The sequence below is a fragment of the Microchirus variegatus genome, assembly GCF_963457635.1.
Source record: "Microchirus variegatus genome assembly, chromosome: 14".
NCBI lineage: Eukaryota > Metazoa > Chordata > Actinopteri > Pleuronectiformes > Soleidae > Microchirus > Microchirus variegatus.
In genome coordinates this window covers 4,139,579-4,163,240 of record NC_139815.1, presented here as the reverse complement: position 1 = coordinate 4,163,240, position 23,662 = coordinate 4,139,579, and the positions used below count along the sequence as shown (strand labels likewise).

At 40.5% G+C, this 23,662-nt stretch overlaps 1 protein-coding gene across 1 annotated transcript in view; it reads right to left on the bottom strand.

Annotated features, from left to right (window-relative positions):
• Positions 1-23,662, bottom strand: part of gpc5a (glypican 5a) — a gene marked incomplete at both ends in the record, with an annotated part of 180,721 nt that overhangs the window by 62,426 nt on the left and 94,633 nt on the right. Inside the window, one exon of the mRNA XM_083900499.1 lies at positions 5,708-5,870. Within this exon, the coding sequence (XP_083756625.1) occupies positions 5,708-5,870 (163 nt within the window). The remainder of the gene's footprint in view (positions 1-5,707; positions 5,871-23,662) is intronic.

Below are 23,662 nucleotides of genomic sequence, written 5' to 3'. Positions count from 1 at the left end.
TGGAGCGTCCATCAGCTAGCCAAAAACCACGACTCAGATCAGTGTTCATACTTTAGACAACATTAAACCTGGACTTAAAATTAGCACCATTGCCGGTGTGATAGCTGATTTGACGACTCGCCTCCAAGCGTCGCTTCAGGTTTGTTGTGTTATTTTTCTTTGAGTTTGTCTACGCATGGTTAACAAAGGGATTTGTCTTACGTAACATCGTACGTGAAATTCACCCACATGATGTCTCACGCCGTCATTTCTGCCATGTGTCGATAGTAGATCAACCTAACCTCGATACCTCGCAAAAGGATTACTCTGATTGTCTCTTCTTCTTATTCTCTTGTGATTGGATCTCAGTCTATTGTCAGGTGAATTTGCCATTTGTGACCGTCTCACCTAAAACACGGGTTAATGGCAGGTACAAATGGGGTCTGTGTGTCCATGTCTCACCAACATTCTCGTCAAACATCGACTTCTCTTGCCCCGTCCCATAAGCCAATTAGTGTGTGAAAAGGTTATATGACTGCTTTAGTTGCAGTTGCGCTGGAGAATGATTCAGAGCACAGTGAGTTTATCCGTGAGCTTGACTCACACCTACAGGTTGAAGAGGAGTTTTTTTTTAGATAAGACCTCCTGCCTTCTGTACTCTAGCTCTCTTTCAATCGTGTCAGGAGATAATGACAAAAATGAAACAATGCGTTAAAGGCATGTGTTCGGATGGCTTTTGACTTGTTTTCCTAATAAAAAGGATGGATTGCTATTAGATCTGGAGGCCTATTTTCTTTTGGAGATAAAATCAAATCCAATCATTGTGTACGTGCTGTTCTGCCTCACTGTCTCATTACGTGCAACGTGAGTGTCATCAATTTTCCTGTATTTTCTTGTATGGCCTACGCTTTTAAATGAGTTGATCTAATCAATGATGTTGATTGTTTATATATATATATATATATATATATATATATATATATATATATATATATATATGCTGTATAATGTGCACAGTAAACTTAACAGTGTTAAGTAACACTAAAACGTTTATGCCAATATGGACCAAATACACTGTGGAATAGTGTAAAATTAAACTCTTTGGGTGTTGATTTAATGCTAAAATAGTGTATATTTAAAGGTGCATTATATAATAAATCTAAGGCAACTGGCCATAAAATCCTAAAAGACCTTGGTATTTTGAATTTCAATGTAGTAACCGTTTCTGGCCACATTCTTACATATGGCACCTTTAAAACTTTTATTGTTATGTTAATACATAAGAACTAAATTTAACACTAATCCATAATGGATTTAATCAAAAATGGTGTCAATTTATTTGACTATAATAATTTCAAAATGGGCATAACATAATATCTGCAAAATTAAATATGCTGATCATCTGCCTTAAGAAAAAGGTCAAGACTGCATTCATTCTTGAAAAACAAAATATTAACGGCACAATGGAGAGAGAAATTAGGTCAGAAAAAAACAAACCCGAGAAATTTTAGTCAAATTTCACCAAAAATGAAGCAATATTGAACAAGGCTTGCGCATGTAAAGAGTAAAAGGAGCTGTGCTACCTAGCAAAGCCGAGTGATGCTACGCTATCCTAGCTTGTGAGTCCAGGCATCTCTGCTAGCGCTTTCAGATCAGACACTGTTCTGGTACTTGGCTCTGGAGCCTCAGAGCCTGTGAACCAGAAGAGAAGGAACCAAAGTGGGAGGACGTTACTCTGCGTTACTCAGGGGGAAGTGAACACAACAACGGCAAAAATCTCCGTACTTCCTCTAATTCAGCTCGTCTTCACAACGCAGAATATAACACGCTCGATGATGATTTCACGGTTCACAAGGAAGAAAGGGCTATGTGGTGCAGAATTGTTCTTTTATTGTCAAAAGTGGAGAACACGCAGTTTCCTTTTCTGATGCTATAACTTGAAGCGGGGTCGTACCTACGTTCCCCGGGTCCTATGTTCCCCGTTTTTCCCAAAAAAGGTTCCACTTTGTATGTGACAGGGGAACATAGGACCCGGGGAACATAGATACAGTCCCCTTGAAGCACACACACTTTTGTGCTGCAGCAACTTTACAGCTTAAGCATACACTTCATTTCCCATATTCCTCACCTAACTACCAAACTTGTAAAGTCTTAATGACTCTCGCAGCGCTGGCAGAACTCCACATATTTACATATTTCAGGTAAAAATGAGCTGATGATTAGTGTTTAGCATCGCCGATAGCGCAGCCTGCACGGGCTACGGCACAGCATGACAACTAAATATGGAACTATACTCTCTGCTGTGGATGACTTCTCAGCAAGTCTGCCTCATATTATCTGCAGTGTTAACCAACGAGGAAGCTGAGAGTAATGGGAACGAGGTAAACGATGAGGAGGAGGAGGACGTTTCTGGAGTGAAGCCTGAACAAATCATCCAATGTGTGACTAAATAGAACTTAGCATACTCCTTACTAGCACAAAATGAGTCATCAAATATCTGACAGCAGATTTTAGAGCACAGCATCATCTAAAATCCGATTCGAAACAAAGAAAAAAATGGCTTTTGATATATAATTAGGTTCGATTAGGGCAGGGGTATCAAACATATGGCCCACGGGCCAGAACAGGCCCACCGGAGGGTCCGATCTGGCCCACAGAATGAATTTGTGAATCTAATCTTAATGTGATGTACAGTACTTTTCAGTCCCAGATACCTGTGACTAAATGTTTTGTGCCTTTGTATATCCACTGTGATCTGTAAGTGGTAATGCACATGTGTAAATGGCAAACAAAAAAAACAAAAAAAACGCTTAATTAAAGGTGAAGTAAGTAGTTTAAAGTGACATCTAGAGGAGAGGCTGAAATGTACAACAACAAACTGCTCCTCTGCTCACCCCCTCCCTTCCCTGAGCGCTACAGTATCCTCAGCCAGTCAAATGTCATCGTCGTCGTCGTATTTTCCGTGGTGCGGGCGTACGGTCAGGTACTGGTGTTCCTTTATCCGCTGTAAAATACGCATGGTCCTCCATTCTAAACGCGTAAAAAGATCTGCTCTCAGCCTCGTCTCGGTGCTCGATTTGTTATCTCGGGTTTGTCTATGCAGGCTCCTGTAGAAACATGGCGTCGTGGCAATGCAACAGTGGCCCGCGACCATGTTATTTTACATGACTTTTTGAAACACTACGAAAATGAAACAAAAAATATTATACAGCCGACTAGACAATGCAGGAGCACATAATATGTATACAAAAGTGGATTTTGGGTTATATGAACCCATAAATACTACTCAGTGTCCCTTTAAAATTATAATATTTTTGTTTATAGGTTATCATACTATTATTTTACTGGTCCGGCCCACTTTTTGCTTGAAAACGTAAAAATTGTAACCGAACCGATTCTTATGTATCATTCAGGATTGTATTGTACAAATAATATATGTGTTCTGAATCTCAGTAATATCTCAATATCAGTGGAAAAACTGTCTTTCTTTAAAAAAAAATAATTAATGTACCAAACAGCCACTGACTCACAACAAACCATTGTGTATTATTAATAAAAGCAAACTCCTGCAGGGATTGACCAGAAGTCTGGTCCAGCTGAGGAGTCCTCGGTGTCCGAGGGTCAGACAGCAGGGGGACAAGATGCTCGACACAAGGTCACGACAGACACTGGGTCACAGCAGACTGATCTGGCCTGCAACAAGGAAGAGGCGGCTCCACTGTAACCGGTGATAAATGTCAGAGACTCCCCACAGCCTCACATGAGCAATTGTTAAGGAGCTTCCTCTGAGCCCGAGCTGCAGAGGCCTGGAGACATAGTGACGAGCAGCAGAGGAAACATTTACAAGGATAGAACGGCGTGTTTGGATGACACATCCCCCCCCTTCCTATCTGTCGCCATAGGCAAAATGAGAGAAGTGATTAATCAGGTTGTTAGCATGTTTGATGGAGAGGAGAGAGGAGAGGAGGAGAGGAGGAATCCATGAGCTGAGAGCACAAGAGAGTGTGAAAGGTAACAAAATGAAGAGGAAACTCTGTCGGTGTAATTCATCTGGGGTTGCTGACCCTCTGGGGAGCAATAATTTCAATAATTTCCAACATAACGGGCCATGATTGCAATAATATCCCCATAGCAACTATTACCTTTAATGACTATTATTATGACTGCCATAAAATGGAGACTGGAGGAAGTCTTATTAAAGCAAAATATTATGTAACTCCACCTTTGAAGGCTTTCGCTGATATAAACTATATTTTTTTGAATTTCCACAAATGTGTAGAATTTAAATCCAGATCCTACACGATTAATATCTCGCTAGCTAAATCGTAGAGCCAATATTCGATGAGCCGCGAGTTCGTCTGCATCGCCGCCGTCTCCGTTTGCAGCTCGTAGTGCGGTAGTTCCCGCGCATGTCCCGCTATATGTCCACAAACTTGCAATTTTGCTGCCACCTAGTGGTGATGGAGCTGATCTGCATGCGGAAGGTGGTGCTCAAAGATACTTAATTATGTGTGGGAATATTTGTTTGATGGGTTGGTGTAGTGGTTAGCGCTCTCGCTTTTGCAGTAAGAAGACCCGGGTTTCAAGGGTTCGAGCCCCGATTGGAACAACTTCGAGCCCGGGTTGGAACAAGGGCCTTTCTGCAATGAGTTTGCATGTTCTCCCCGTATGTGTGTGTGTGGGTTTCCTCTGGATTCTCCGGCTTCCTCCCACAGTCCAAAAACATGCATTATGGTGATTAGGTGAATTGGTCACTCTAAATTGACCGTAGGTGTGAGAGTGTGAGTGAATGGTTGTTTGTCATGTGGCCCTTCGATGGAGTGGCGAACTATGCCCAATGTCAGCTGAGATAGGCACAGCACCCCCCACAACCCTCAGGTGAAGGATAAAGCAGTAGATGATGGATGGATGGATATTTGTTTGATCATGGCTGTTCTTTTTAAAGGTATTAATGTTATTTGCTATTTTTAGAGCTGCAACTAACGATTATTTAATTACATAATCGATTAATCTGTCGATTATTTTCCCGATTAATGGAGTAATCGTTTGGTCCATAAGATATCAGACAACGTTTAAAAAAGTTTTTGTCCACAAACCAAAATGATTCGGTTTAAATGATTTCTTTGTTATCTGGAGCAAAGAAACGAGAAAATAATCACATTTAAGAAGCTGAAAGTATCAGAAATCCTGTTTTAATCATGAAAGAAGCCGTTCAAGCACTGAGGCACTAGTGAGGCACTTGAAAGTATTGGCAGTACCGTTGAAATACCTGACTGGATTACCTACCCAGTTGCAACACCTACTGTATATAGAGTATAGAGTTGTGTATAATAGACCATAGAGCTGCTAAGGCAACCACGTGGTTCTCAAACTTTTTTATACCAAGTAACCACCTGAGAAAATACTGAGCTCTCAAAGTAAAACCATTATCGCCAACGTTCAAATACAGGGGCGTAAATAGGTCGAGCAAAGTCAGCTATGGACTTTTCACAATAAGATCATTTGCTCTCTCATCGTCCTCCTCTTCCTCACATATACTTCACACACTGGTGTCGTGAAATTAGATTAATATGGAGCAAGCGATGAGTTGACTGTCATTTTCTACACACGCAAAATTCCTCAACAGTAGAACAGTATTTCTGATTACCAAGAACCAGTAGAGGAAGCTCACGTACCATTTGTGGTCCCCGTACCACATTTTGGGTATAAACGAGAGAAATGGACTTACTTTTGGAGACTCTGGAGACTTTCCTCTTCACCTCAGCGCCACCTGAGCCACCACAGCCGTCCTCATCATCACAGTCGCCGCTGTAACGTCCCTCTGCGTCTCCACTGCCGGCTTCAATCTGGTCCAGTGAGCCCAGTTTTGGAATGGACTTTCCTTGCAACAGCTGGTTGTGAGAAAGGAAAAACAAGACAATAGGTTTTATTGTTTTTGGAGAATTGTTCAAAAGCTGCTTTCATGTACTTTATTTGACCATGTTTTAAAAGTTTATATTATTAATACATTATATCTACATAACAGTGAACCATTTTCTCTGATGACAGTCATGGAATATGCTTTTTCTAATAAATGAGGGAACTCAAGAAGCTGCACAACAGAAACGACAGAAATTGTATTGCAAGAAAGTCATAATATTATGAGAATAAAGTCTTAAAAGTCTTAATATCACAAGAAAAAAGTTTTAATATGGGATTTTTTTTATCATCATTTAATTAAATGCATTAATGTACTAATACCATTAAATAACACATTGTAAACAGAGCCTTGCAGTCGACCATTACCAGCCATTTCCTCCAAGTCTGTGTTAATCTTTCTTGGAAACAGACTCAGTTTCTTGCACATAATCGTTTTAAAGTCCTGACGCACACGGCGATGAGCCAAAACATTAAGTATGTCCTTATTTACAAAGCCCAAAACAAAATATAACTTCACAAAATGCTCCTCATCCTCATCTTGACGTTATCTCATCTGAGATTTTGCTTTAAAACTGCATTATGTAATAAATCTAAAGCAACTGGCCATAAAATCCTCCTAATATGTCACAGAGACTCAGGAATAATGTTCATATAACAAACTGAACTCACCAACAACAACAGTACAGACAAAATATTTGCATTAAAAAAAATATTTTGCATACTGCAAATCATGTTTATGTTTTGAAATTATGTTTTGGCATGTGGCGCCACCTACCGCCGTCTACCAATCATTGCAGTCAGTAGAGTCTCAGCTGCCGAGCAACCAGTTACGTCAGAAAACAAAACCTAAAAGACCTTGGTATTATGAATTTGAATGTAGTAACCGTTTTTGGCCACATTCTTACATATGGCACATTTAATAATATTACGACTTTAATTCCCGTAATATGACGACGTTCTTCTCGAAGGATTAACTTATTATATTGAAGAAAAAGAATACCTTTGCTGAGCATTTTGTATGTTTTCCTGAATAAATAAAGACAAAACAATGACTCAACATTGTGAAACGATTGTGTGGCTGCAGTGACTGGTGTTGACCTGCAGGGGGCAGAATAACTTTCACCGTGTGTCACTGTGGAGGAGAGTCTCAATTAAAGCCTGCGTGAACTCGATACCATGGGGGGGGAACGCAAACATGCTAATTTTCTCATTTAAATTCATGGCACATGAACGGAAAACAAGAGAGAATGTTTTGTGTTGATCATAAAGGTAGTGTCTATATGCTAATTAGCCACTGTTGTGGTTGAGCGTGGGGGGGGGGGTGGGGGGCAGAAGTGTCAGGACTGAGCGGAGACATAATCTGTGCTAGTAATTAGCCTGTCCACAGTCTCAGCCCCTCAGAAAGTGACGGGTTATTGAGGATTCAGGCAAATCTAAGCGCTCTATAACTCCAATTGCCGATTAAAGACACTTCCCAACGTGCACACGTGCTTTCACGGACACGTGTACAGCTCAGTCACATGACCTCAGGTCAGGCCTTGAGTGATGACTTTTTTATTCTCGGGGAACTTTGATGCTTTAATGAGAATCGGGAGAGACGGAGCCTATCTGGATCTTTCTTCTGATTAGAAACCTTTCATGATCTGAGACATTTTTCCAACATATTGACTCGATCACATGTATATTTCATGCTACACACAATCCGTCACACGCACACTTTGAAGGAGCGAGAACTGACGTTAAAGTGTGCAGAAAATCACTCATCGGTCCTCTTTATCTTTGTTATTGAACAAGAAAGAAGGCACATATAAAAGGTTAAAAACATCACAGTGAATGCTGTTTAAAAAAAATTGTAAGGTGTTAATCTAGATTAATCCGATTTCACTGTAACGTACAACTTTCTTTTTTTAGTGTATGATTCTGAAGGTCATCAGTCATCCAGATCTTCACTAGTTGGTTGTTGGTTGTCTATTGACTCAGTATTTAGCCTGTTCTGTAAAGTGAGTTAAAAACTAAAGGCTCCACGCTGCTACTTAATTAAAAACTAGTATATTTAAACATAGAGTTTTGACCAATTACCTGTTTGGGCTAAATTGCATGGGCTAATAATTGTGTCGTTAAATGGTTCAGTATCACTTTTTTAGGAAACTTGATAATTAGAGCAATGAAACTTTATTTTTCATACAAAAGTTTGACAATTTTTTAGTTTGCTGATTTTTTAGTTTAGGGTAACTAAAGCCCTTCTTCATCTGCCCATTGTCTGAAAAATGCCACTAAAATGTGCAGATTTGCACCTGGATCAGCAAATAATACTAGAAATCTAAATTGATTGATCTTGTTTTTAGAAAAAATAATCTGCCATGTAAAGCTAGCTTTTAAATTCACAGCCACTTTCAGATTGTTTGCCTTTAAAATGAGGGTATAACAGGACAAAATGTATGAAATTGGTAAAAATGGGTCTTTCCTTTCTTGCTTGAGCTGAATTTAATAATTTTTATACCATAGAATTTCTTATATTTCCACACAAACCAATTTGTGTTAGTGAATCATACATCTGTATTTAACACGTCCTTAATACAGGAGCATTCGGTATTGCATGCAAACCATTGTTTTAGCCTGTTAATGGTAATTAAAGCTCAAATTAAACTGTAATATCAAAGTCCTTACATTTAGATAATTTTTCTTTTGGGAAAAAAACAAGAACAATTTCCCAGAAACAAGGCTTATATTACTTTGTAGAAAGCCACTTTTTTTGCAGTTAGTTCACACCTAAAAAAAATGTGGTTTAGGGCAGTGTTTCTCAGTCCTGGTTCCTGGGACCCACTGCCCTGCATGTTTTAGGTCTTTTTCTGGATATTTTCCAGGTGTGTTGGAGCAGGGGAAACATCTAAAACGTGCAGGGGCAGTGGGTCTTGAGGATCAGGACTGAGAAATACTGGTTTAAGGGTTTGTGTGCACTTTAACAACGGTGTTCAAATCTCATGACTGAACACAATAAGGGGGAAATGAGAGGAAAAGGAAAGCCAAAGACCGATTCTCTGTAATCATCACACCCTGTTTCAGCAGGAAAATGTAGGAATATATATCTAAAGTAGACCTAAGCACATGTTCTGATTTGTGTGGATACCATAGCAAATGACGCAATTTGCACCGAAACCCGCGGTAAATAATGAATCAAGTCGTGCTATAGCTAATGGTGTTTCACGTACCCACTCATTTGTTCCAAAGCTGAGGAAACATTTGTTATGTTTGACCAAGTCTGTCAGTGCACAGCTCAGCTCTTTTACTCCTCCGGGCCTGGGGAGTAACTGCTGTGTTGCTCTCGCTCTCCGACACACAATGAAGCGAGGCCGAATAGCCTAAGTGCGTTATTAGCCTCACTTCTCCAGATGACATGGTGGTGGTTGGGGGGGGGGGGGTTGTCTAACGTTGGCTCGGCGTCAGGTGCTCCGACGCGTTCAATGCGTCTCCGGATGAGAAAGAGCTTTGGGTATTCACCCCCCGTGGACAGACCTGTGGACGTTACCTCAGCGTGTGGAGAGTATGTGACGGCCAAATAAGACATCATCATCTTTTCACAACCAAAAGTGCCTCTGTGGTAATTAAGTGTATATGGAAGAGGATTAGGGCCACATGTAGAAATTCAGAGATGAAAGTCATAATTCTGAGATTTATGTCAGATTTCTCAGATTAAAGTCAGAATTGTGAGATTAAATTCTGTGATTAAAGAAAAAAATTGAAATTCTGAGATTAAAGAAAAAAAAAATCTGAATTATAATTTTAATTCTGAGAAAAATGTCAGAATTCTGAGAGGAAAATCAAAATGCTGAGATTTATGTCAGATTTCATAGATTTAAGTCAGAATTCTGGGATTTTGAATTCTGAGATTAAAGAAAAGGTACAAATTCTGAGATTAAAGAAAAAACAAATTCAGATTTCATAATTCTAAGAAAAAAGTCAGAATTCTGATTTAAATCTCACATTTCTTACTTTTTCCCTCAGAAATCATGCTGTTCTATTTATTTTTTTCTAACTATTTTGTTTCCCTGTGACCCTAATCCTCTTCCATAAATGCACAAGTGCACACAACTTGCTGAACCCAGAGGCTCCCTAGTAATTGGTCATTTTATTTTATTTGCAAATTCCTACACCAATTAAAAGCAACACAACGCAAACACCACAGTGTGAAAGCTCATGTTCAACTCACGCGCTTACGGCGTTTAAATGTCATGTATATTTTTATGAACGTGGCTTCAAAGGGATACACGATGAAGTGAGATTATCTTTAAACGCAGTACAATGTAATGCTCCCGTTCTTGTGAGCAGTGGCTATTATTAAACTGAACGAAGATAGAATGTGGCCTTTGTTTGACACGGAACATTATTAGAGACAAAGCAGCTCCACCGCTCTTTATCACTCGTTAGATTTTTATTCCCTTTTGCTGCAGTCATTTGCTGTGGCTGCTGCATAATGCAAATCCAAACACTCTGGGTTCAAACACGAAAGGAAAAAGAAAAAAAAAATCACTCACATCTTTGTCACGTGACAGAAAACGGTAACAAACGGCCATACTGACATAGAGTCTATTATGCAGTGAAACAATGAAACACAACAATCTTCACATTCAATCTGAGTTTAAAACATCATCATATGTGTGTGTGAAGTAACGAGCAATAGTTTTCTTTTTGCCATATCTGGATCATCGACTGACACGTTGCACTCGCTTGTCACTACTTCAAAATAAAAGTCAAGCCGGATGAATGCTTTTAATGTGACGAGGCAGCCTTAGAAGCTGAGACGTAGACAACTTAATATCAGGCTCCACAGACACTGAACATCTTCTCATTTAATGTCAGGTGTAACTGGATTCTGCCTCTGTATTGATTTTTGTTTCCCTCCGAGGACGACGTGAGCCAGAGGAAGCTGCTCCGTGGGTGTTTTAATACATGTTGCCTTTGTTAAGTGAGGCAATTATGTCATAATCAGGGTTTTGAAGATCATATCGGATTTGACTTTTTCTTTTTTTTCTGTTGTCTTTCCCAGGATTTTGACAGTAGAAGTGTGTCTGATTCTGCATACACAAACCACATTACTATTCAAATCCAAAGAGTTTTGATGGATATATTGCACAGAATAAAAGATCTGGATTTCTGTGACATCATCAGTGGGTATATTTCTGGGAAAGTATTTGGGTAATCACCACCCATCATAATAATTTCAGACTGATCTATGGAGCTCCCGAAGTGACATAAGAGAGAAAAAAAAAAAAAAAGACGTAAAATAAATAAATAAATTGAGATCTCGAGTTTCCAAAAAATTATGAAAAAAAAAACAAATTTAAAGGGGAAATAAGTAGTTTATAGTGCCATCTAGAGGAGAGGCTGAAATTTACAACAAAGACCTGTTGCTCTGCTCACCCCTCCCTTCCCTGAGCGCTACGGTATCCGCAGCTGGTCAAATGTCGTCCTCGTCGCCTTTCTCCGTGTCAGCAGATGAGGTTCGTGAGGCGAGGGAGAGGGCGAGCTACCACGGCCGTAGCAGACGAAGCGGAGAGAGAGGAGGCGGGACTTCCGTTACAAGTAAAGAGACGCTTGTTTTGTTCTCTCGCGTTTGTCCTTACAGGCTCCGGTAGAAACATGGCGTCTCGCTGCTAACAGTGGCTATGCAACCGCGGTCCACGGTCATGTTATTTAACATGACTTTTTGAAACACTACGAAAATGAAACAACAACTATTATACAGCGACTAGACAATGCAGGAGCACATAATATGTATAAAAAAGTGGATTTTGGGTTATATAAACCCATAAATACTACATATTGTACCTTTAAAAAAAAAAAAAAAAACTGTTTCTGGAAAGTCAAGATCTCGAGTTTCCAGGAATTTTTTTTTGAAAATTTATTTTAAATCTCGACTTTCAAACTCGTGATTTCACTTTTTTTTTTTTTCTCATGTCACTCCAAGATCTCAACTTTGAAACTCGAGATCTCGAGTCGAGATTTAAAAAAAAAAAAATAATTCTCATGTCACTTCGGAGGCTCCGTACTGATCCGTGATAAAACAAAAAAAAAGTAAAGGACACCCCAGAGACCCCGGGAAGCATGACCCGACAGAAATCAAACTGGCAACCCTACAGTTACAAGCCAAACTTCCTTCCACATGGCCATGGGCTGTCCCAGAATCAGCTGTGTTGCTGATCCTCGTCAACAAAATAAATTTTCTCACCTGATCCAATCTCTAAATGTTCATCACTCACCACATTACCCCTCAAACCTTTTCATAACAACAGCTGCTACTTGTATACACGACTCTGTCATCACTGACTCAGAACGGTCTTGTCTAAACTTATAACTTGATCCAATTCATGTATATCTGACTATATGGTCTCTCTCTTCTGTCTCTACCTCACCTCCCTCTTGTCCTTTCTCTACCCCCTTTCTGTCCGCCACCGCTCCTGCATCCCCCATTGTTCCCTTTCACCCCAGCCTGTCTAGGCAGATGGCCACAAATCTTTGAATCTGGTTCTGCCATAGATTTCTTCCTGTTAAAAGGGAGTTTTTTCTCTCCAATGGCTGTGGTTTTGTGAGGCATCTTGCATGTCTGGGGTTTGGCAGGTCTGACTGAAAACTGCAGTAAAACACTATATAAAGCCACCACATCAGAATATGTGGCTGGCAAAGACGCCGGCGTGGCTCTGTGATATCTTCATCGGCCACTGCACCAAGGAAAAGCCCAGAGCATCATCCAGGACACCAGTCATCCAGCCCACACACTCTTCTCACTGCTGCCATCTGGAAAACGCTACTGGAGCATTAAATCACACACAGCGCCCGTTTCAGAGACACTCTCTTCCCATAGGTAGTCAGAATAATGAATTGCACAGCGCACACACATTCAGACAGCCATACACACGGGAACTAAAAATATACTTGTAATATTTATATGGGTATTAAAGTATCACATTGTGGTTCCATATATCACATTTCTTTCCCGTTTCTCAGGCTTGAGAATCCCACAGCGATGATTTCATTCAGTAGTAACACATAATTATTTAATGTCAGTGTATTCCTGCAACTATACAGTCACATTTTTGTGGTTTTGATGACCAGGCAAAAGCTGCTCTACTGTTTTGCTATGTTGTCACGACCAATCTGGGATTACGTCTCTTACTCAGGGACACATCAGCATGGAGACTAAAGGGAGTCGAACCAACAATCCTCTGATTAAAACACAACCTGCTTTACCATTGAGGTTTGTATCTAAAAGTGGAACCTAAATATTCACAGAGGGATTAATTAAGTTTCTATCTAATCTAGTCTAATCTAATCTAATGGGCGACCAAACACTGTCTAATCTGGACCCAAACTGATTCCCATAAATCACTGAGAACTGCCACCTTTTGACCATTTCTTTTTTAAGTGACAAAGCATTTCTCTTAATGCAGACCAATCACGTGCACTGTAAATCATAACATGAACCCCACTCCACCAATCACATGAGTGACATTTTGATCGGGTCAGTTGTAAGAAAAAGAAAGGTAATTTCACACAGACGTGATCTGAAAAGAGAAAATGCACCCGGCACCGGAGGTTTAATCAAAACTAAAGCAAAGAGTTTAAAGTGAACAAGGGAAAAAAAAGGGTAAACTTGATTAAACTTCGTTTTAATTTACTTGATTGATTTCCAATTTTCATTGTATTCCCCAAAATTAAGCACTTTTGCGTCAAGATTCAATCCCTGTGCTTCACTTTTAAATGTTTTATTTTTCACCTCATATGAGGTTTGCTATTATTATCTTAGAGGTGATTAATAATCATTTTTAATTTAATGTGAAAATGGCAAAGGAAATGAGAAAAGTTTTAATTTTCGCTAAAAAACTTTCTTTGACACTTGCACTGATGCACACGTTTAAATTCAGACTGCACTGAAATAGAAGTGTTCTTTAGTCACGAGGAACATCAACACGATGCATTTCTGGGCTGTAAATGCACTTTATCTGTACGTTTGTGGGGCTTTTCTATAAAAACGACGTCATTCGCTGGATGCGGTGCCGCATGCTACGCTCGACATTTTCACTCAGCTGTCAACTCCAATCTGTGACCTCAAAGCGTTCATGTATGTCTGTGTCTACAGTAATGGAACACGGGGATGGCGTGTTGCTCTGTATCTATCATGTGTACAGTATATACATACATATATATATATATATATATAGAATATAGTGACTGATTTTTGAAGGGGCAACTTCTTATGATAAATTAATTAGTTATAACATCCATCACAGGGCCACATACGGCCAATTTAGAGTGTCCCTAATTTGCTTAATCCCCTAATATACATGTTGTTGGACTGTTAGAGGAAACCAGAGAACCTGGAGAAAATCCATGCACACACGGGGAGAACATGCAAACTGCATTTTATCAAAAAATAAATATAAAAAACCGTGCTGGGCACGTTAACAGCGCTCAACGGTCAACATTAACGCATATCGAGGCACACATACACAGTCCACAGGTACTGTACACTGGTTATTTGTAGCGATTGCTCTTTTCGTTTAATAAACGGACCGCTCCAGTTCGACTGTAAGCACGCTAAAGGAGCTAACGCAGCTAACTGGTAAACGGGACCGTATCTATGTTCCCTGCTATGTATGTGACCTGGGAACATAGGACCCTTTCTCTAAAAAAGGGTCCTATGTTACCCGCTGTTCACCTAAAGGGTCCTATGTTCCACGCTTTGTATGAAAGCTTTTTTAGAAAAAGGGTCCTTTGTTCCCCGCTTTCACCCAAAAGGACCCGGGGAACATAGGACCCTAACCCTTTACCCTGGAGCTCCATACCCAGGCTTCCACAAAGTGGGGAATATAGGACCTTTTTTGGGAAAAACGGGGAACATATGACCCGTGGAACATAGGTACGACCCCCTGGTAAACAATGCCTGGAGACTCCGGTGCCGTGGCACGAAAAGCTGTGTTACTTTCGAGACTCATTTTAACAATGGGGAGCCAAGTAAACATGGTGTCACGCATGCCGTTAACGTTAAGGCCGTTAACGTGCCCAGCACTAATTAAAAAAATAAAATCACAACAAATCAAATACAGAGATGACTTGTTTGGAGTATACTACTGGTATCAGGTAAAAGGCAGAGGATGACTCGAGATAGACAAACAAACAAAACAACAAGGCCCAATAACCCGTGCGCCCACTGATATACTACTCTGATTTGTGTTTTCAGTTTTTATTTTGTTCAGGGCAAGAGATAAATGTCACATTAGTATTAGTCTTTTGCTGCTATTCGTAGGACATGGCACATCACTGAAATGTCATTGTTTTTTAACAGTTTTTCCTATTGATAAGATTATATGTATCCTTCCTACATCACAGTGACAGCTTACAACATACAGAACACTTACTGTTGATTAAAATTGCAAATTATGTGTAGGTTACATTTCCAAACGAGGCACAAGTTGTCATGTGACAAAATCAATCACGACATCACAGATGAATCAGGCCTGTGTGGATTTTAAGAAGCTCATTAGTATTCTCTCTGAACACTGTCTGTAAATAGAGGGTGGAGTAGAGAGAGAGAGAGAGATCTTACAACAATCATATTTGCCAGTCAGAGGAGGAAAGGTGTAAGGATGTGAGCAGGTCCCGTGACACTCACTGTCATTTTCCATCTCCCTCACTGCAGCCACAGCACTGACAGGATATTTATCCAGCAGCAGCAGAGAAGCAGCAGGTCAGTGAGTGAGCGGCAGCAGGTCAGTGAGTGAGAGAGGCTGGAGGAGAAATCATTAAAAACACGGCGTACAATAGTACCATCGTCCAAATTAACCCTCCGCCCTGTGACACAGCGTCGGTGAAATTGCGAATTCAATTTTTTCCCTATTTCTAGCAAATCCCATGACTGTGAGTCGTCTCTATTATTGTCTGAGACTAAAAGTGCATGAGTGAGCCACAGCTTTGAAACAACATGTTCCTGTGTTAGAATTATACTATTATAAGGCATCAGAGTTTATTTTTACACAAACAGATGCAGTCGGACTAAAGGCCCTGTTATACTTCTGCACGTATGCAGCGTGATCACATCTCTAACTGAGTGAAAAAAGGTTATAACGTTTACCTGAAATTAAAAAAAATAATAGTAATAATTTCATTTCATTTCAGTGAAAGATGACAGGTGAATGATGAGGACAGGTGAATGATGAGGACAGGTGAATGATAAAGACAGGTGAATGATGAGGACAGGTGAATGGTGAGGACAGGTGAATGGTGAGGACAGGTGAATGATGAGGTAAGGTGAATGGTGAGGACAGGCAAATGATGATGACAGGTGAATGACGAGGACAGATGAATGGTGAGGACAGATGAATGATGAGGACAGGTGAACGATGAGGACAGGTGAACGACGAGGACAAGTGAATGATGAGGACAGGCGAAAGATGAGGACAGGCGAACGATGAGGACAGGTGAATGACAGATGAACGATGAGGACAGGTGAAAGATGAGGACAGGTGAACGATGAGGACAGGTGAACGGTGAGGACAGGTGAATTGTGAAGACAAGCGAATGGTAAGTACAGGTGAATGATGAGGACAGGTGAACGATGAGGACAGGTGAACGACGAGGGCAAGCGAATGATGAGGACAGGCTAATGATGAGGACAGGTGAGTGACAAGGACAGGTGAACAATGAGGACAGGTGAATGACAAGGACAGGTGAATGAGGAGAACAGGTGAACGATGAGGACATGTGCATGATGAGGACAGGTGAATGACGAGGACTGGTGAATGCTGATTACAGGTGAACGATGAGGACAGGTGAATGCGAAGGACAGGTGAATGATGAGGAAGGTGAATGATGAAGAAAAGTGAGAGACGAGAATAGGTGAATGATGAGGACAGGTGAAAAATCAGGACAGGTGAATGCGATGGACAGGTGAACGATGAGGACACGTAAATGATAAGGACAGGTGAATGATGACGACAGGTAAAGGATGAGGACAGGTCAATGACATGGACAGGTGAATGATGAGGACAGACTGGTGAATGATGAGGACAGGTGAATTGGCATTACTTTAGGTCCCAGAGTGAGTGAGACATTTGAAGCATTTGTGACCTTTGACCCATGTTGACGAACAACAGGAAACTGACTCAATATGCGCTAGCTCATAGAGAGATACAGCACCGCCTACAGAGGAAGAGGCAGACGTACGCAGCCGATAAATTGATTTTCTCCTCCACATGTACGTCAGTGGACTTTTTAAGATGCGACTAATCACAGAAAATCATCCAATTACATTGTTACTTTTTTAAAAACCCTGTTTCACAGCCCTTCACAGTTTGTGAGATTGTCAAAATAGAACGTAGCACTGAATGTGGCCAATTACATAAAGAGGATTATCCTTCTGTGGCTTAAAGAGGATTTTGATCAAAGTCGTTATGCAGCAGGTGGATTCATCCCTGTGTTGACGCACTTCAGCGTATAATGAATGACACAAGGACGGTGGGTTAAAAATAAAACTAATGATTAGATTTGTGAGCTTTGATGTTTTATTTCCAATTTAGACCAAACACGATTCATCGCTCGGTGACAAACGCCAGCAAACTCAATCTCAGACGGCGCAGTGGGTTAAATACCTTTGGAAAACAGGGATGATTGCATTTGGTGCTTAACCTGATTTCTGTAACTGTGTCCACATGATGTCATGATATGCACATTTAAAGGGCACGACAGAATGTGAATATATCATCAGTGTTAATGCCTCGGTCGAGGAGAGTGAGAGAGAGAGAGAGAGAGAGAGAGAGAGAGAGAGCAAGAATTATTCACAACCCAAACTGCTGGTCAACCACCACATCAATGACTGGTAAATAATTCAGCTCGCAGACTGGATGAGGAGCTGCTTGCCCCTGATTTTGATTGAGAGACACGGGGACAGGGCCTACTTATAGATTCTTGATGGGTTTTTACCACATCAAGACGAGAGGACAGGCAAGGAGGAAAGGAGCCGACAAATAATTCATAGGAGAGGGGCTACTGATGAGCAAGATGATGAAATCTCCACTGTGTACGCTCCGATTGCATGATGAATCTGTCAATAGCTGCGTCGCTGTTTAGTGTTTTCCTCGCAGTTGTCCGCTCTGGAGTGGCGATAATACATTTCCGTTTGATTCTGGGGATCCTGGGAGCATTTTTTATTCCCACTTCCTCAAGGTCAGGGGCAAACGAACGTCGCGGCTACTGTACGTGGATGAAAGTCAACTTCTGCATGGAGACGTTGCTCGAGGCGTCTCTTTGTAGCATTTCAGTGTTGAAGGCACGCAAACTGGCAAACGCACACTTGTTTTAAAGGTAAATTTCCCCCCCCCCCCCCCCGTATTAATAAGCAGCACCAATACGCTAATGATTTATAGGAGTCATAGACTGTGTATAGGGTAAAACCTAGATGTGCACACAGTCACTCATGTGTGCTAAAGTATAAGCGTGTGCACTGGTTTATGTAATTGATGTTTTTGCTGGTCGTAAACTGAGCTGCCATTAACCTCCCCCCACACACACACTTTCACATTTATATTCACAAACACACACACACACGTTAACAGCTGTTCTTTTAAGGACTCGGCACTGACTCATTTGCAAAAACCCTAACCTTAAACTAAACACAGGTCAAACCTTAACCAGTTCCTCAGAAATGAGGTTCTGCCTCATTACCAGGGTTTGGTCTCCATGACGACTACTGGTCCTGACAAGGTCAGTGTTAAAAGGTCCTACACACACTCAAGTTTGTGCAGATATTCATATTAGGACTCATCTGTTTCTTTTCATTTGGACAGCTGATAAAAATATATACTTAACCATGTTCCAGCATGGCTCACCTTGGCTCGCTTGGAACTTCACCAGATTACCAGGTACCAGGCACTACTGCTAATGGAAAGGCAAGAAAAAAGTATTGAGCCGTGTCGTAACTGTGTAGTGGAAAAGCGATTAAAGGATCACTTCCCACCCCCAAAAAATACACTTTTTCTACTAGATTAATGTGTTATTTGATCATCATTCAGCGGACCTGGGACACGTCTTATTCCCACAACAACAGAGGAAGTTGGGATTGTAAAAACATTTTTTAAAATGGACAAAAAGTCGATGTCAAAGTCACTTCCTTCAAAGAAAATGTAAGCCCTACACTGCTCTTTACTGTGTTTCTGTCAAGTTTTATGAGAAAAAGATCCTGGGAGAAAAAAGATAAAAGTGGGTGAAACAGCCCTTTAATGTTGCGTCTGCCTTTGACGTCAGATGCAGAATCTGAGAGTTAGTGTTTTTCTCTTTAGAGCCAAATGACCTGAGCAATTTATACCGTATGATGTCATCATTTTTTAAGACACATGACTGACCGACTATATCGCGATTCACCGAAATATGTACGATGAAGGTTAAGAATTGGACTGATTTTCTGACATAATATTGCAGTTTGGTCGAGCGTCTTTTCAATATTTGGGATTCGAAACAAAACAAAACGCCACAACACGACGTGAGGTACCATTAAAGCGTCGACGACTACACCGACAATGACAAAAAGTTACTATGAGCTGTATCTAAGACGTGTGTATTTGTTTTTTTAGTCGGCAGAGAACATAACACAATTTTAATAAGTCTTTTTGATTTGGTAACTGTGTTGTTTCACACTGTGATTTTGATTAGAGAACTGTTAATTGTTCTGCCTGAATGGAAAAAAGCAGCTGATTCTAGCACTTGTGTTAAGTTACGCATCAGAATGGCTGATGAACTAATCCTGGGCTGTGAAAATGAAGCAAAGTAGAGTCGCTAGTACGAGAGATGAAACAATTCATCAATTACTAAATAAATCGTCAACTATTTTTACAGTCGATTAATGGGTTTGAAGCTTCTTCACTTTTAAAACAAGATTTCTGATTGTTTTAGCTTCTTAAATGTGACTATTATCTGGTTTCTTTGCTCCACATAACAAAGAAATCCCTACAAATGAATCACTTTGGTTTGTGGACAATTCAAGAACATGGTCATTTCCACGTTTGACAAACACTGATCAACACTGACCAATATTTTCTCGTTTAATTGTGAAAATAATCGTCAGGTTCTGAAAGTTATTGTTATTTGCAGCTCAGAATCATAGGTTTTAGTGAACAGTGACACATTTTCAGAAAAACCTCAGGTCTCAGGAGGTTTTCTTTTTTTTTCCTGAAAATGCTGTGAAAGCTTTTTTTTGTTTTTTTGTTTTTTTAAGGCCGCCTTAGGTTAATGTCTAACTCTACCCTTAACCTAAGTACAATTCACCCTGTACCTCTCACCCTAACCAGGGCCTTTGAAATGAGGTTCTGCCTCATTAGGACCGGTCTTTTGGTCCCCATGAGAACTAATGGTCCTGACAAGGTCGGTGCCCGAAGAAAGTCCTGAACAGGGGAACAACAATTTATGAACACACACATAAACACTGACACACACACACACACACAAAGGTTTGATTTAAGTTTTCTTTTCTGTTCTGTCACTGTCGTAAATATTCACAGCAGACAGCAGTAAGGACAAAAGTACTTTTCCTCAGAATAAGCACCATGGCTGTCGGCTTTTTATCCGAAATTCAGATTTTCATGCAAACATGGGGGTTAAAGTTCAAACTCACAATCTCCCAAAAATGACTTAGTCTGAGAATAAAACACAAAAGGAGTGACTTAAAAATCAATATCATAACTAAAAGTGTATTTCAAAATATTTCAATAAAATGTGGATTAGACCACACAGGAGGGGGAATATGTAAGTTTAAATAGATCCACTCCCTTTACTCATTAACACACATATTAATATATTATTCCATGAAGCACAGGTCGGCGAGGAGGGGGTGCTGCAGTCCACAACTCCCGTCATTTCACTAAATCAAAACCAATACCAATAACCTGTCCTGTTGGCGTTTCTCTACCATCCACCTGGCCCTAACTCTGGAAGTACCTCATCAGACGACGGCGGGGAAAACTTGGGGGAGCGAGTTCCGGACGGACAGTGACTCCTGTGAAGCCCATGACATTTAAGCATTTAGCAGACGCTTTTATCCAAAGTCTTGGAAATAACTCCACTAGATCAGAACAGTGGACTGATAGAGGGTGAGAGTGCAGTGGTGGATCCAAGTGCAGAAGGAGATATGGGTAAAGGTAAGTGCTAGGACAGAAGATGCTCTTGAAGAGTTGGGAATTCAAGAGCTTCAAGAGCATTTAATTAGGTGTGAGCAGACCCATGAAGCACTTTGTAGGCTTGCATCAGTGAGTTGAATTTGAAGTGGAGCTCAATGAATTCCAGTCCATTGAACAGTCGCTTCAACACTCAGGAGCCAATCAGCAGGCAGCTTCCTAAGGCCCGCCTTTGGTCAGTATCGCAAAACAAAAACCCAGGAGACGCAAGCGCACAAGCGAAATTCCAATCATTGCAAAACAAAAATCGATATTTTGTCGTGTAATTTTGATTTTGTGGTTCACTTTTGTGTGATAAAATTGACACAAATCCAATTCCATGTGGAAGTGTGTGAGGTTCTAAAGCACAAAGTAGGGACACTTATCTGTGGACAATGCAAGACATTGGTCAACCTCATGTGACTGACAATAAGAGTGACTCATTTGTGTGTTGGGAGGTGAGGGAAGTCATTTGTAGGGGCAGAATGATGACAACTTTATTCTCTGACATGTTTTGTTCACAAATTAAAACAAATCCTTTATCTAGTCATGAAAGCATGGCTCACACGGAACTAATATAAAAGCAGCTGATGCCGTTTTTGAAAAATCATAATGAGCGCTAAGCCAATAGTGTTGATCATGGCCCACACATCCATTTCAATCCCAAATATAAACAGAATTAACACGACGACCGCCGCTTCCTCAGACTCCCCGTCGAGAAAAACAACCCAGCGTGGGGCTCACAACGTGATCTAAACACCTTTAAAGCAGTTGACAAATAAAAAACATAAAATGAGGAGGAAATTGATTTGAAATGAAACACACACACACACACACACACACACACACACACTGCCACACTTCCTTAGCAAGTAATGAGATGCAAACTACAACTATTTGCAAATCAAGCCCATTTGCAAGTCAAGTCCCACTGAGATGATAATACAAAGTAGAGTCAACGACCGGGAGCAGACGAGCTTGTTTAATGCATCACACTGGATGTATAATATAGAATCTGCCGTGTCTTAAACACAACCTCGCTGCTATATGCGAGATTCCACCTCCTTTTTCGGGTGAGAAGACAAGTCATTTCTCTGAAGTCACCGGCGATATCAGACTTTACAGGAACCTTTTTAGATGGCGTATTGATTAATTAGCTCCCCTTAAACACATTTCCTGCTTCAGGAAGCCTGAGCACAGCAGAACACAGACGATGACGCAGTCTTGAACTCCTCTGTCAAATCCAAACTTTCTTTTCTTTTTTACTTTTTTTCATTTTGCCTGACTCTTTTTGGATCGGTCTTCATCAGACTCGTGGAATATATGATGATACTGAGCTTTAATGATTACGTATCAATCATAATCAATATCCATCATCTGATTTTGCTTCAGCCACTTTATTAGGTACACACTTTCAACTGTTTGTCATCTGAATGCCATGCCAGTAACTCAATACATGTAAGCATGTAGACAAGTTCAAACTGAGTATTAGAACAGGGTCATTTAAATTACTTTGAATGTAAAATGGGCCACATGGTTGTTGTAGTGCAGGGGGTTTGCAACCTTTACTATGAAAAGAGTCATTTTTGACCCAAATAAAATCAATCTGGAGCCGCAAAATTCATTTGACCCATAAAATTAAGATTATATCAGATGTAAGTTTTGTATACAGATATACTTTTATGGTAAGAATAAGCAAAAAAGTCCAGTTGGACATTTTGAGGCTTAGGTGTTCAAGGTTTAACTTGTAAATACAGACATGCCAGGAGAGCACATTATTAGGTGTCCTCTGTACCTAATAAAATGTTCAGTGACTATACACTATGTATATAATTAATATTAGTGAGGCAGCTACAGAATACTAAGTCAACACAGTGGCATTTCCTGTAAACCCATGTCTCATTACATCATTCATGAGATAAACTCTCAAATAGAGCATTTGTCTGACAAAGTATCTGCCAGAAATGTGCTCGGAGTGAATCCGTCGACAATCTGGCGTTTTTTAGGTCAAACTTGATTACAAATTCAAATGCTGAAGTGACTGCGATGAAGCGCCGTGATGAAAAGATTTTTCAAATCAGTGAGTTATGCAACTCAAGTGGCGAAAAAAAACAAAAGCACTTCCCTGCTAATAATCAGTGTGACCCGATGACGAGGTGTAATTTGGCTCGAGTGCCTGTGAGATATTGCTTCAATTAATTTTGCATAATTGGCATCTTGAATTCCCTTAAAACCCAAACAAAGTCTTAGAATAGCTTCAAGTGTGTGGGGGGGGCTTGCTTTAACTCAACTCATGGATCTGTTAGCATCATGACTGCACACAAAACAGGACAAGGTTCAGTTTTTTGTTATTTTTTACTCCACTGTCTCCCGTATATCTTTATTTGTGTTTCGTCTGGGGGCAGAGCTGGCACACAACATGAGGATTTGGCAAACAGCTCTTGTGCACGAGGGCAAATGTTGAATTTCAACACAAGTAGCGTTCGAACGCAGAGCCAAAACTTTTGAGGGCTTTCCACTTCACAACAAGACAGAAGCCAGTACAAGGCTGAATGATCAGCGTTGTGCAT